Consider the following 14,423-nt stretch of genomic DNA (forward strand, 5'->3'; position numbering starts at 1 on the left):
TTCCCTCTTGATGACGTGTCCAATCCATCTCCTTCAACTTCTCATGATGATGGTGTCCATACTTTCTTGCTTGCACTGAGTGAGTAGTTGTTGGTTAGAGATAGTTTTGGGACAGAAGATTTGCAGAATTCTCCAGAGGTTCTTAGTGTGGAAGGATGGCAATTTGGCAAAGTCGCTCTCCAACATTCAGGGCCATAAATATTGATGGAAAGGATGCAGCTCTGGTAGTGTCTCAGTTTAGTGTGGGTGCTATATTGTGAGGGCCTCCACATTGTTCATTACACTAAAGGCATTTCTGGCTTTGCTGAGACAGTTCTTGATCTCACTGCCTGCTCCTCTGTCATGTCAAACAGTGCTGCCCAGGTAAATAAACTCCTCAGTTGTGGGTAGATCTGTGCCTTCTACTTGGACTGGTGAGGGGTTGGGGTTGTTCAGTGTCATCACCTCTGTTTTCTTCTTGCTAATCTTCAAGCCTACTTGCTGTGCATAGGTGCTAAGACAAGATGTTTTCTCCTGCATGTGCTGGTGGGTATGTGACCAGTGCCAATTCGTCAGCAAAGTCAAGATCTTCCAGTGTTGAAAAGAGAGTCCATCTGATGCCTCTTGGTTGGCCTTTGGTTGTTTGTTGCATCAGCCAGTCGATGGTTATGTTGAAGAGCAGTTATGTTGGTGACATTACGCATCCTTTTCTGACTCCTGTCTTCATTTCGAAATTGTGATTGCTGTTTCCTACTTTGCATGGGAAGTTAGTGTGGAAACTCTTGATAAGAAGGATGATCTGTAATGGAATCCCGTATGCGCAGAGTACACGTCATAGACTGTCCCTGTGGATGCTGTCAAAAGCCTTCTCGAATTCCATGAAGTTGATGTAAAGTTGTGTCTGCACTTTTTCAATGATATTGCGCAGGGTGAATATCTGGTCAGCATATCATCTTCCTTTTTTTGAATCCTGCCTGTTCTTTCCTGAGTTGTTTGTCTACTGCATCTGAGATTTGTTAAACAACGATCTTCGCCAGAATTTTACTTGGAATTGAAAAAAAGGGTGATACCACACCAGTTGTTGCAGTTATTCAGGGCACCCTTTTTAGGAATCTTCACAATGATCCCATCTGTCCAGTCGTCTGGTATCTTCTTCTCCTCCCATATGATTTCAAAAAGTGGCTGCAGCATTTTGGCTATAATTTGTGGATAACTCTGCGATGAGGTTGTCCTGTCCAGGTGCTTTTCTGTTCTTGAGGGATCTGATGGCTAAGATGATTTCTTCTTTCTCTGGTGGTGCAATATTGACATCTAGCTCAGTTTCTGGTTCTTGCATGTCAGCCTCTGCTGTTGGTCGTGGCCTATTCAAGATTTCACTAAAGTGCTCTGCCCATTGAGCTTCCTGTTCTGCTTCTGATGTAAGGAGTTGCCCCTGCTTGTCTGTGATTGGTACATCAGTAGCTCCACTATACTTACTGTAGGCTATATTGGTGATCTTGTACAACTTGCCTTGTTCACCTCTATTGGCTGCTGCTTCTGCTTGGCTTACATGATTGTCAATATAGGTTCGCTTATCTTTTCTTGCCATTTTCTTTCCTGTTTGATCTGATTTCTTGTACTACAGTTTGTATTTCTCTTGCAACCTCTGTGACTTGGGAGTTTTTTATTTATGGCTCTCCTGTTTTCTATGGCTTTCCAGGTATCTGCTGTAATCCTCTCTGTTCTCTTCTTTTGTTTTCCCAGGCTTGCTTTACTGGTTTCAAAGTATGCTGCTTTGACTTGCTCCCACTTGGTGTTGACTTCATTTAAGTCTGGCAGCATGAAGTCTGCAGTGTCCACCAGAGCCTGGAATCTGTTCTTCAGCCGTAAAATAAAAGTGTTCTTCACTCTGGGATCACATAGTTTCAATTTCAGTGCTGCTATGACCAGATGGTGGTCACTTCCGATGTAACTGATGTAACTTGAGCCAGTTTTCTGGTTTCAAACATGGTTTGCACATTCCAGAATCCTATCCTGCTCTTGTATTTGGCATTCAGGACTTCCATCCTTGTGCATCTACTGGCAATCGCACATGTACCGCTCACGCTCAACGGTAAAGCAACGTTTGCTCAAATGTGGAGTGCATAATCCTAAATCACATTGCAATTAGGCTTGCTATGGTAGTCAGCGTTGTGACTGAACACCGGTTTCATCACTTGCCCACCGCGGCACCGAGGCAAATTTTTGTGAGAAAATGGGATGCGTGTCAGATCCGCATTGTGTGCAGCAGCGGCAGATCTTAAAGTGTCAATAATGTTAATCAAAGAACAAAGAGAGAAAGAGAGAAATACTTACTGCTCTTCACTAAAAAAAAATTTAAACATTCTGTTCCTTATTTATTTGGTTACACTGTTTTCACGGTTGATTTTCAGTTTTTTATATAAACTTTGTGTTCTTATACGTTTTGTTAATAAACGTTCTATGTTTAATATAAGCCAGTTTTTCGTTGTACTGTTTTGTTGTTGTGTTTTTCAGTAAGAATAATAACCCACTGGCAAGCAATTGCCACTAAATTGAAAGCGAAAATAAAATGCACACTGCCGCAGTGGCATTCATAAGCGATTTAAAAAAAGATGTGCAGGCCCTGCCCACTGTGCCCCGGTGACACCGGTGTTGTCACATGTCAATTAACTGGTGGGAAATTTTTCTCAACGTCACATCCCTAATTGCAATATATCTGCAATTCAACATGCTTTATTTTTTATATATATACACAAAGTGGTGCATTCTGTGCAGGTAATGCTGATGTAACTATACATACAGTATTATTGCACTTGTTTGTGCTTAGGTAATTAACACTGTTTAACAAGTCTGGTGAACAAATCTATGGCAGTGTAATTAAATACAGTATGTGTTATACATAAATAGTAAGTCAGCCTTTCTGCAAATGCTGTAGGTACATTCAAATGTACTTTTAGTATGATAGTTTTGAACACATAAAACTGTGCTGCTTTACCCTATCATTTAATTTGACAAATAAAGTGACAATGTGACAAAGTAAGAGTAGTAATTTAGCATTAAACATTACTGTTAGTTCATTAGAACGAAATAAAATCGTGATCAAACATAAAGGTTATAAAACTATTTCATTACCTCATCCATGGACATGATTTGTGAGTACCGTTGGATTGATTTCCATCGGCAGTGGAGGTGAAGACGACAACTCCCATCATTCCCTGCTCCTTCACAGTGTTATCAAGCTATGCCTTTGTTATTGTTTTGAATATGCAGTGACCTCTAGTTGCGAAAATTACATACTGTGCCTTTAAGTCTGCCTGTCACTTGCTCAAGTTATTGCGAATGGACTAGAGACAGACTAGCGTCCACAGCTAGTCATCAATCACCTTCGTGATTTTCTCAGTCATTTCTTGTAGTGCTCTGGGTCAAGCCACTGTCACCCATGTGCTGTTTATTGCCTACCGCATCCACAGGTAGATCTTTTTTTTTTGTCAAGTGTCTTTGTAGGTTTCGGCATTTTCAGAAAAGTTTTCTAGAGATATAATACTTTAAGTTGCATTGCAAAAAAATTGCAAAATTACGTACGCAACGGATCTAGTGAGAGAAAATATGAGTGTAGCAAGAGTGTCAGCGAAAATTGCCACCTCTCGTGCCGCCATCTTGCACCCCCCATTCATTCATAAATGAAGTTTTTTGATAAAAGAAGAAATCTATCTTGTGCACCAAATTATTAGAATGATTTCTGAAGAAGCATGTGACACTTTTTTGACAGACACTGGTCACTGTCTGCTGAAAAAGATCTGCGTCAAAATTCGACAAAACATCTCTTGAAGATATCTTTAACAACATAAGAGTGAGTAAATGACAGAATTTTCATTAGGAGTGAACTGTTCCTTTAAATGAGAAGCAGCTGGTATGACTCAGTCGGTTGAGTTCATGTGTGTTACAGTTGAATGTGTTACCTCGTTTCCCAATCTGTACGTTGGCTTGTCGTCTCCCATTGCCGTTTTCCGCATAACAGGAATAATTACCCAGATCTACCTCCTCCAGTGAGTCTATGGTCAGAGTAATGGACACTTCCTGTTCACCCAGGTGTTCTCTGACGGTCCTGGTGGAGCGAAATGAAACAATGAGCTATTGTTCACTATGGGTTGTGGAATCAAAGTTTTTTAATTAGCCCCTTTTGACAGAGGATTTTGGGGATAAATTTTAGACTGAGCAGCTTGTAGAGATTAGACATTTTGGGAGGAAGGGCTTTGGGTTTGGTCGGCACTCAACAAATGGTGCTCTCGTTTAATTATAACAAAACATTCACTCTCTTGTTTGTCCTGGCTGAATCATTTGAAACTGAAATTTCATTTAAAAGATGCTGACATCGCGGCTCCTTAACTGCATGTAAATGCAAATGCATTTGGTGCATGGTGCGCGATACATTTTGCTGTGTTATTAGGATGTATTCACAGCCACTCTGATCCAGCTCTCTTTCAGACAGGGGAATTAATAATAGTGTGTCATCACAGCGACCACCCCTGCTAGATATAAATAGGCTCATATACAAGCTTGTGATATCAGTAATTGAAAATGTACTGTCGACATCTCAGTGAACATTTAAAGTAAGCTTTACTGTGCACCATCTATCGTATTGAATAAGCGATTTCACAGTGAAAGCTAGTTTTAAAAGCAACTGTTCCTTGTATTCCATTAAAAAACAGTGTGGTGGCACAGTAATAGCAATACCTTCCAACTTTGATATATACCATGGTACTGAATGATAACCTTATTCTTTTCCTGTGTTATTTTACATTGAACCTCAAAGTATTTTTGTTAGTAAACAGCCTGAATATAATGCTCCACCAGCTAAACCATCACTAACTGTAAATATAAATTTGGTAAAATATTTTATACTGATAAACAAATAAATACTGGTCTTAGCTGTTTTTATACACCTAATGCGCAATATTCCTGCAATTCTCCTGTTTGCACATGCTTCAGTAAGACATCATTAATTTACCACATAGGCTACTTTTTAAAGAAAAGTAGCTTCTTACTTGATTTCACTCTCTCGAATGCGACTCTGGTCCATGTCCTCAATGAACTTCTCTCCTTTCATCCAGTAAACAAGTGGACTGATGTCCCCACTGTACCCAAAAAAAGCTCGGCATGTCAGGTTCAGCATGCTTCCTGCAGGGGGAAGGGAGGTTTGTGATTAAACATTGATGCCAAACTTCTGTTTTGATTCAATAGTTCCTCTGCCCAGGGATTGTTGCCTTGTGTAAGAAAATGTAGGGCCCATACTGTGTTGGCGAAGCCAGAGACAATTTCCCTGCATTGGCCACTAGGGGGTCTCCATGTAATCAATGGCAGCTGACAAGCTCACAATGGCTTATTGTCAGTTAATGAGACTCACCACCCGTGTGCATGAAAAGGGTAATCGTAGTCATGGAGGTTTTTTTGGACAATACACTATAGTAGCATTTAAAATGCAGTTTATTTTCATTCCTTTGAATTTAATTTATTTAAGGTTTCTTTAAAACACCCTTAATGGGTTAGTTTACCCAACTCTGTCATCATTTACTGACAAATATGATGCTCCAAACCTTCAAAGCCTTTTCTTTCTTTTGCGAACCACAAAAGAAGCCCGTTATGAAGAATGTTGGCAATCAAACTGTTTCGGATCCAATTGACTTCCATTGTATTTTTTTGGCCATACAATTGAAGTCAATGAGAACCAAACTGTTTGGTTTTTCAGAATATCTTCTTTTATGTTCCACAGAAGAAAGAAAGTCTTACAGGTTTGGAACAACATGATGATGAGTAAATGATGATAGAGCATACAATATTTAGCAGTAGGTTCCTGCTCTGTCTCTTAACCATTCTTGGTCTGAAAAAGGTTGAAGAGCTATTTTCTCCAGATAACATATAAAATGTACTTATTCCCCTTTACTTTGAATTGAATTTCTTTAAGTTTACTTTTAAACCCTTTCAAAGCACCAGGATCAGTGAGATCTTTATTTCTAAAGCAAGAGACTTCAACAGGGGTCTGCAAACCCTAAGGGATTGGGCAATTATTGTTTGATGTCAAGCTAATTTTTGAGGGGGAAAAAATGAAAAAATTCAGCATTGCATTAAAAATTAAAATGCAAAACTGAGAACTACAGTCCCCAAAAACAGAGAGTTTATTTTACTTTATGAACATGTTTATCTTCAGTGGTTTGAAGTGCTGTTTCTTTCTTTCTTAAGTTCCGGTCGAGGTGGTTTTTCTGCCTTAAGGTTGTGATGTTTGTCAGTTGTTTGACGTTAATTAGGCATGTCTTTAGACTACCAACGAATAAGGCCCAGCACCAGGGAAAATCTTGCTCCGGGCCCCCAAACAACCCAGAAATAGCGTCTGTCTCTCACCAGGATATGAAGTTCATATGGAGCATCTGATCAAAGAGATACTGAGACCATGAGTGTGTAAAACAGCACCATACACGCACACTGTGAATGGCATCACGTCACAGAAATTTAACTGATACTGGGTTTGATGCATTGTTGACACATAATAATAAACACAAATTACATTCATGGAATGCTAATGCTCAGACATTCACAGTTTGAGACCTTTAAACCAATTACATTTACATTTAATCGTTTAGCAGACGCTTTTATCCAAAGCGACTTTCAAATAAGGGAAAACAAGCTATTTATCATACAGGAGCCAGCAACATTAGCAGTGCCACAATACTGAATATCAAGAGTAAACAAAAGCTATGCAGAAGTGTAACTGCAGAAGAGTAGAGAAAAGAGATTGGAATTTGATTAGTATGTCAGTGGAGCAAGACCGAGAGGGGTGAGATGTGGGCCCTCTCCCATCGGTTAATGACCAGATACATTGCCGTGTTCTTAAATTGTGCCAAGCTTAATTGAGCTAGTTGAAGGCCGGCCAAAACAGCACTGCAGTTCTCCAGTCTCAAAATGACAAGATCCTGTATTAGGAGCAGCCCTTTGACCTGTATGTGACCTACACAATAGAACACCCTAGCAACCACCTAGCAACACTCAAGCAACCACCTACAACCAAAAAGAAAAACTAATAACCACTCAGAACACCTTAAAAAAACTGCATACCCTAGTAAAATTTAAATATTGTTATTGCACAAACCTGAGTTAGCATTCAGTATATCTGTCTGACTGTGCTATCTTTTCTAACTGATCAGACTTGTTATTTTCCTTGTGGATGCTAAAAAAATCTGACAGACGTCCATTGAAACTTTTTTTAAATCATCTATCTTTTTGGTCTCTCTAGTTTTCTGGCTTTGTATCTTTTTCCCAAACCCTTAATGCGGTTATAAATGCTTAATGCTCTATAACCTTTGAAAATTCAAGACTTTTAAAAAGCATTTTTTTTTAACTTTCAGGCAAAGCTTTGTCAAGTTTGTCTTGACACACTTTCCTTTTCCAGATATTACAGTTCTTACAAGGCAGTACAGATATTCCTTTGAAATTCCTCAAACACTATATTTTGTTGTTGTTTTTCTTATTCTTTCTCTTTCGTGAATTTTTGCCATAACTTCAGCACAAACTGTTATGTAGACAGTTATTTACACTTCGTTCAAGGAATCGTTCAAAGGAATGGGGTTGGTAAGATTTTCTAATGTTTTTGACTCTTATCCTCACCATGGCTGCATTTATTTGATCAAAAAAATACAGTAAAAACAGCAATATAGTGTTTTAAAAATAGTTTTCTATTTAAATATATTCTAAAATGTAATGTATTCCTGTGATGTTAAAGCTGAATTTTCAGCATCATTACTCCAGTCTTCAGTGTCACATGATCCTTCAGAAATCATTCTAATTCTGATAATATTTTTGTGGAAACCGTGATGCACATCTTTCCAGGATTTCTTTCTTACGTCTATTTGCATACATAATTCTGATTGGTCTAATCGTATGTTGTGTGTTTATTCTCGTGCGCAGCCATGTGTATCCTGATTGCCATGATAACAGCAAAGCGGCATTTCTTAACTCATAACTATGTGTAAACTCAAGCTTAACTAATACTTTAACACTATTCATTTGCTGACTCTGGTATTTCGTCTAGAAAATGCAAATCTAGTTGTTGTCTCCTCTGTTATCACCACAAACTCGTCTGCCTTCTAATTAGGGGATAATGCACTACAGATATGGAATAATTTAGCAATTTCAATACATCATTTAAAAGCTGCTGTTTAATACGGTCTGCCACCAGAGAGAGCTCTAAGCTCTATCCAGGGCCATTGTGCTGTTTTGAGTGTGTTTCTGAATGTATTTGAATGAAAGGCAAGTGTACTGAGCTGTTAGCTTGCGGTGTTTCGCTCCATTTACCAACACAGCCGAAACACTGACCAAGCATTCCTTTGCAAACACACACACACAAACATGCAGGTCTAAAGACATCACACAGCCGTGAATGAACGAATAGAGACCTACGTCAACATTATGACCTTCACTGAGAATTCACTTCACTTAAAGAATGAATCTCACAGCACTGCTGCTTTAGCAGACTGAATGCACAGATTTCTTTGTATCCATCTTTTCCCCCCTCCTCCAATTCTTCAGCTGATTTGTTCCTCAGCAGTGCAACCCAACGGGGACATGTAAGACTTTAATTATCTGTATAGAATAGGGCTTTGTGAACAGGTACTCCTCCGCAGATCCTTTCATACTCCCTGTCCTCCCCTCATCCTTTCTTTCTGATGTCATAATAGAGACCCTGCCTCAGCACCTCTCTCACCGATGTTACAGCGCGTGTGTCTGACACTGAAAGAGTGTGCAAATGAGAGAGAAAAGACAATTAGTGCAGTTTAATCCGTTTTTTAGAGCTGTGAGCACATTTGAATTGTAAAGGGAGATTCGTGAACAAAGAGAAAGTTTTCTATTATAAAACACAGACTCACACGCACATTTGATTTAAGCGGCAACTATTCTAGAGGTTTTAAAACGCTCCCTCAATACAAAAGTGCACATACTGACACATATGTGTCCCCTCCCCCTCACACAGGCGGCATTTCTCCAGAGGATCTGTTTCAATCTCCAAAATAAATCTAAATCCAGATATATCAACGCGTCAGCAGGCCCTTACGTATTCAACCCACTGCTTCTATTCTTCTCTCTCAGCATTCTCTCTCTCTCCGTACAGCTTTCTTCCGCTGACAGCGGGATCAAACTCCGTCAGACCCCTGGGAGATCATGTGTGGAAATCGCACGCGTCACATGACTTCCTGTTGGTATGTGACTATAGCACAAGGCTGATTAACTGCAGTAGGCAGTTTTGGAGAATAAATCACATTAGGATGGACAGAGGAGTCAATAGGATAGTCAATTCAATACATTCAAATGTGGGAACCAATTCAGTTTGCCTTTAAACATGGTTTAAGGTTTGGCTGGTTAGCAAAAGTAGTCATGTATTCTGACGTTTTTTTTAAAAAGTGTAAACAAACATAATGGAGGTATAATTAATTTTGTTTTATTAAGTGTTAACATTATGTGGTTTTTATAATCAGTTAACACTGCTTTTGTCATATTTGTCACCAAAAAAGTCATTCGGTTTAACCAAAATTTCCTTTTTACCGGATGACACTTTTGGCTATATTGAATGTCGATATTTTCAAACAATGCTAACAGGCTGATATCTAGCTAGCTAGTTAGATTGCTAGCTAGCTAGCAAAAGGACAATCAAACATATTATATTTAGTACAAGTTTTTAAAATATTACAACATTTTCCATGTTTTATAGCAGTTGTACTGAATGACCTGATGTTTCGGGACATGCGTATGAGCTAGTGAAAACATGAATTTTTCAAATAAGAGAGCGTTAGTTACTTTGCTTCATAACCATGGCTGCGTTCCACTCCAGTTTTAGACACGCGCTCGCGAACTTCCCTAAACACTTCCCCTCGGGGGAATCCCTGCCGCCATTTTGAAGTGCGTTCCACTTCGTGAAGTGGACGAGGGAAGTTTTTATGGAAAGACCCTCGCTCCCTTGATTTTGACCGAGGGAGCGAGTCTACTTCATATGTACACTTCAGGCAGCTATATAACCCACAATGCAACACGATTATGACATCACAGCATATCACGTTTAATTTACTCCACCACAAACAACTCTATGATATATAAATTATTTTTTAAACATTTAAAACACACATATATACATATAGAATGCTGTCTTAAATAATTTTTTAAGGGGACAATATAAATAATAAATCAGCTCCACTGCGAATTCCAAGTGATCAAGGGCTTAGGACGTTCCAGTTCAGCCCATTGCAAGGGTTCCGCCAGAAGTGGGCACTCGTGCAACGTAAGCAATGACGTACATCCGAGTCAACGAGACCAAGTGAAGTTAGCGAGGGAAGGGCATTTAAAAACCGAACTGGAACGCAGCCCATGTGGACCTTTGCAGGTGTCTGAATGATGTCACATCCTGTCACATGATATTGAATGCATGACTTGATCCAAAATGGTCCCTTTATATTGGTTACTCCGAATGACATCAACAAAATTCTTTCTCATAACAAAGCAACGACTTCTACACATAATTTGAATACCATTTTGCACAATGTTGACATATGATGTTATAAAATCATGCCAGAATAAAAAATATATACATTTATTACATTTTAAGATGTTTTAATCACTAATGAAATGGCTGTATTGGCCTTTGGACGGTTAAACCGAATGACCTTTAGACACTTCAAAAGCTTTAAAATACCTTTATATGTAGCAAAATATATTTAAACCTTTTGGATTCAATAAAAGTGATCTAGTTGTACTACCTTACATACTTTGGATGTCATATCTTTGTTTTTTATTATTATTAAGGTCTTTGGACAAAAAAATGACCCGTCATGTCATTGACCCGTATATTATACACATACAGCATTCAAAGGTTTGAGGTGGGTAATATTTTTTAATGTTTTGGAAAGCAGTTTCTTATGCTCACCAAGGCTGCATTGAAAATAATAATAATAAAAAATACACTAACAACAGTCTATTTTAATATATTTTAAAATGTAATTTATTCCTGTGATGGCAAATCTATTACTGCAGTCTTCAGTGTCACATGATCTTTCAGAAATAGAAAGTTTGGAATGACATGAGTGATTTTTGGGTTAACTATTCCTTTAAAGGTATCGTTTTATATTTGTATTTAATAGGACTCACATTCTCTTCAGTTTCCTTCAGCTTCTAAGAGCCAAAAATGAGGACTGTGCGCTCAAATCCCCAAAGGAAAGATAATAAACTCTGGATATCTGACAAACTGCCAGGATGGACACAAATGAGGTGTTTTTGGGCTGCAAATCTGATTTGATCTGATTATTCTTCCAGCTCAGGCTGGGAAAAGAAATAAAAATGGCAGTTTGTTCAAGTATATGTAACTCCCAACAGTTTGTAGATGATTGACTGTGAAACGCTCCGTGTTTGACACGTGCAAGTGTGTGTGAGTGTGTTTGTGTTTAATACTCCTCTTTTCTGAATGCAGGTGAGTATGAGTCTGTTAGCTGACTGACAGGTGGTTTACGTATGGTTTAAGCTATGCCTGAAACTAAACCTCAGCAGAAGGGAAGCCGGGTGTTGTGGAATGTCAGATGAAAGGATTTTTTCTTATTAAAGTGAAGGACAGAAAGGACAGAGATCAAACAATTTAGAGAGACGCAGAGGATATAGTGTCAAGGGTTAAGAATCAAAGAGTGGTGCAGAGACGGATTCAAGTAGAAACTGAAATGACACTGTATTTGTTGTGTCTCTATGCAAGAACAGGTGATTGGTTAAAAATGCCTAAAGCACCCATGCCATTTTCTCCTCGGCCACATGAAAGACTTTTGACAACATAAAATCTGTGTCCATTTTGCTGTTATTCTAGCCAGGAACAGCCCAGTTAGAAAGGAAGATATTGTATGACCAATCAGCATCTATTTTGTCTGTCTGACCTGAATGAGTCTGAAACTGGAAATTACTCAAAACACAAAGTGAAATATACAGGATCCAATGCTATGAACCTCACAAACTCTGGCAAATTGAATTATTAGTTATTACTAACAAACAAACAAACAAACAAACAAAAACGCATTAACCACATATAACATGAGACAATAACACTTTGTCAGACTAAGTCTGAATTTTTTCTTGCTTATTAGTATCTATGTTCACAAAAAAAATAGTAAAATTAAAAATGAAAGTGCCCCTATTATGCTTTTTCGAACATTACCTTTCATGCAGTGTGTAATATAGCCGTTTGTAAATCTGTCTGAAAAGTTTTAAAGAATAAAGTAACATCTGTAACATATCTACGTAGGTTTGTAATAATTGTGCATAATGCCAACTTCTTCATTGGCTGATCGCAAACAACGTCTACTTTGACCCAATATGGTAAACCCGACGCCAACATTACTGCTCGTATCACTGTAGCTGCGTCTCATTTCGGAGGCTGCGTCCTCCGAAGGCTGCATACGTCATCAAGGCGGTCTCATTTAAGAAAATTAACCGAAAGAAGTAACCAAAGTAAGAAAGAAATGACAGTATTTTACATCTCATGATAAACAGTCAATTTTATTATGGTTACTTTTCTTAAATAAGACATCCTTGAGAATGTATGCAGCCTTCAAATGCGACCTCCGGAGGACGCAATCTCCAAAATGAGACACAGCTTGTGTGTACAAGTGCTGAGGTAGCCTCCGGAGCTGAAATTCATATACGGTAATGGCCATTTTGTTTCTGACACTGTGACAAAAGAGGTGATGCTACATTGTATATTATGAGAAAAAAAAGACCTTTGATACATGCAAACCTATTGTAGAAGACCTCCAAAACAACATTGGAAACTTTAAAATAGCACACTTTAAACAAATTCATACACTGAAATTTCATATTATGCATTACACTTAAAACACATAAAACACACAATTATACATTACATTCCCAAGTCAAGTCAAGTCAAGTCACCTTTATAGTGTTTTTTACAATGTAGATTGTGTCAAAGCAGCTTTACATTGATAACTGGTACATTATTTTGGCTGCACAGCAGCTCTTAAAGAATAGCGTCAATGCAGGCAGATCAAAGCACTGTTGAATATCAAATGTCAAGTCAAATGTCAAGTGTCCCCAAATAAGAAAGCCAAAGGCGACAGCGGCAAGGAACAAGTGGCAGATAGGTGTTAAAATGGTGAAAAAAAGCCTTGGGAGAAACCAGGCTTAGTCGGGAGGCCAGTTCTCCTCTGGCGAACAGTGCTTTGTTACGACTCAGGTAGGATCGCAACATTCAAAGTATTTATTTCAGTTCCATCCATCCAGTTGTGGTATTCCCACAATACGACGATTTCATTTAGTAAAAACACTGCTTATTAGAAAACTGACATGGATCACATTGGGGCCAACTTTGCAAAATTCCTTGCAAAAAGACTTGCACATCCATCTGGTCCTATAGCTTTCTTCCTAACATTTTTCTGACTTCTTCAGCATCAATAACAATCCTCTCTGATGGAGAAGGTACAACACTATTTACTGTTTCATTGCATTTAGCATATCAATTCAAAATGATATTGAAAGTGAATTGCAACCACGGCTGTCTCTGATCCCCATCCACTTTCATTTAATGGAAAAATGCAGCTCAGACATTAAGCTAAATCTCTCTGAATGAAAGTCATATGAGTTTGGAATGACATGAGGGTGAGTTAATGATCACAGAATTTTGGGTGAACTTTCCTTTTAAAGGGCATGCCAAAAATTGCCAGCGCATGAAAGGTCATGGCGACTCTAACAGGGTCATACACTTGATTAGAAACCCTGGCCTTGTGGACCAAAAATGTGGGACAAAGGATTCTGGATTGGAGTGAACACTTCAGAATGGAGATAACGCGACCTCTCTGTCAAGTCATTCCTCTTTTGTGCTCTCTCTGTCTTTCTCAAATTAAGCTGAAAATGTATGTGCTCAAAAAATGTGAAGCGGATAACTAAGCTGCTGCTCATTGGCTGTTACGATCGCTCATTTGCCTACTGTGCATTACATACAAATGTTTATTAAACAAAGATTAGATTTAAATTAACAAGAAATGGCATGAAAATAATCATTTAATTCATCATTTAATCCACAGCTGTGGCCAGATAGCTGAAAATGGGCTTGTAAACCACAAATATCTGGTTCCAGGCTATTTAGCCCAATATCCTAACAGCAGAAACACAGCTTTTGCATATATCCATATAAATGCATAATCCATATATCCATGCTTTTGCATATTTTGCATATAAACTGCTTTTGTACTGTTCCTTTAAGGATATCAGTGTCCAATCTTACCCAATAACAAATTTAGATGTTTATTTAGAGAAATGCCCTCATCTCCTGATGGTTGCTTAGCAACAACTGTATTATTTTGGGCAAGGGTGATTAATATTAAGAAGAGTTCTCTGAATACCTCTGCACAAATCCTCCC

General features: G+C 38.5%; 1 protein-coding gene across 4 annotated transcripts in view; it reads right to left on the reverse strand.

The window, feature by feature from the left end:
• Window positions 1–14,423, reverse strand: part of il1rapl1a (interleukin 1 receptor accessory protein-like 1a) — a 122,800-nt gene that overhangs the window by 8,245 nt on the left and 100,132 nt on the right. For all 4 annotated transcript variants that reach the window (XM_048193742.1, XM_048193741.1, XM_048193744.1 and 1 more), the window contains 2 exons: window positions 5,025–5,157; window positions 3,939–4,084 (listed from right to left, as the gene is read on the reverse strand). In XM_048193742.1, the coding sequence (XP_048049699.1) occupies window positions 3,939–4,084; window positions 5,025–5,157 (279 nt within the window). The remainder of the gene's footprint in view (window positions 1–3,938; window positions 4,085–5,024; window positions 5,158–14,423) is intronic.

Source organism: Megalobrama amblycephala, linkage group LG6 (genome assembly GCF_018812025.1).
Source record: "Megalobrama amblycephala isolate DHTTF-2021 linkage group LG6, ASM1881202v1, whole genome shotgun sequence".
NCBI classification, from domain to species: Eukaryota; Metazoa; Chordata; class Actinopteri; order Cypriniformes; family Xenocyprididae; genus Megalobrama; species Megalobrama amblycephala.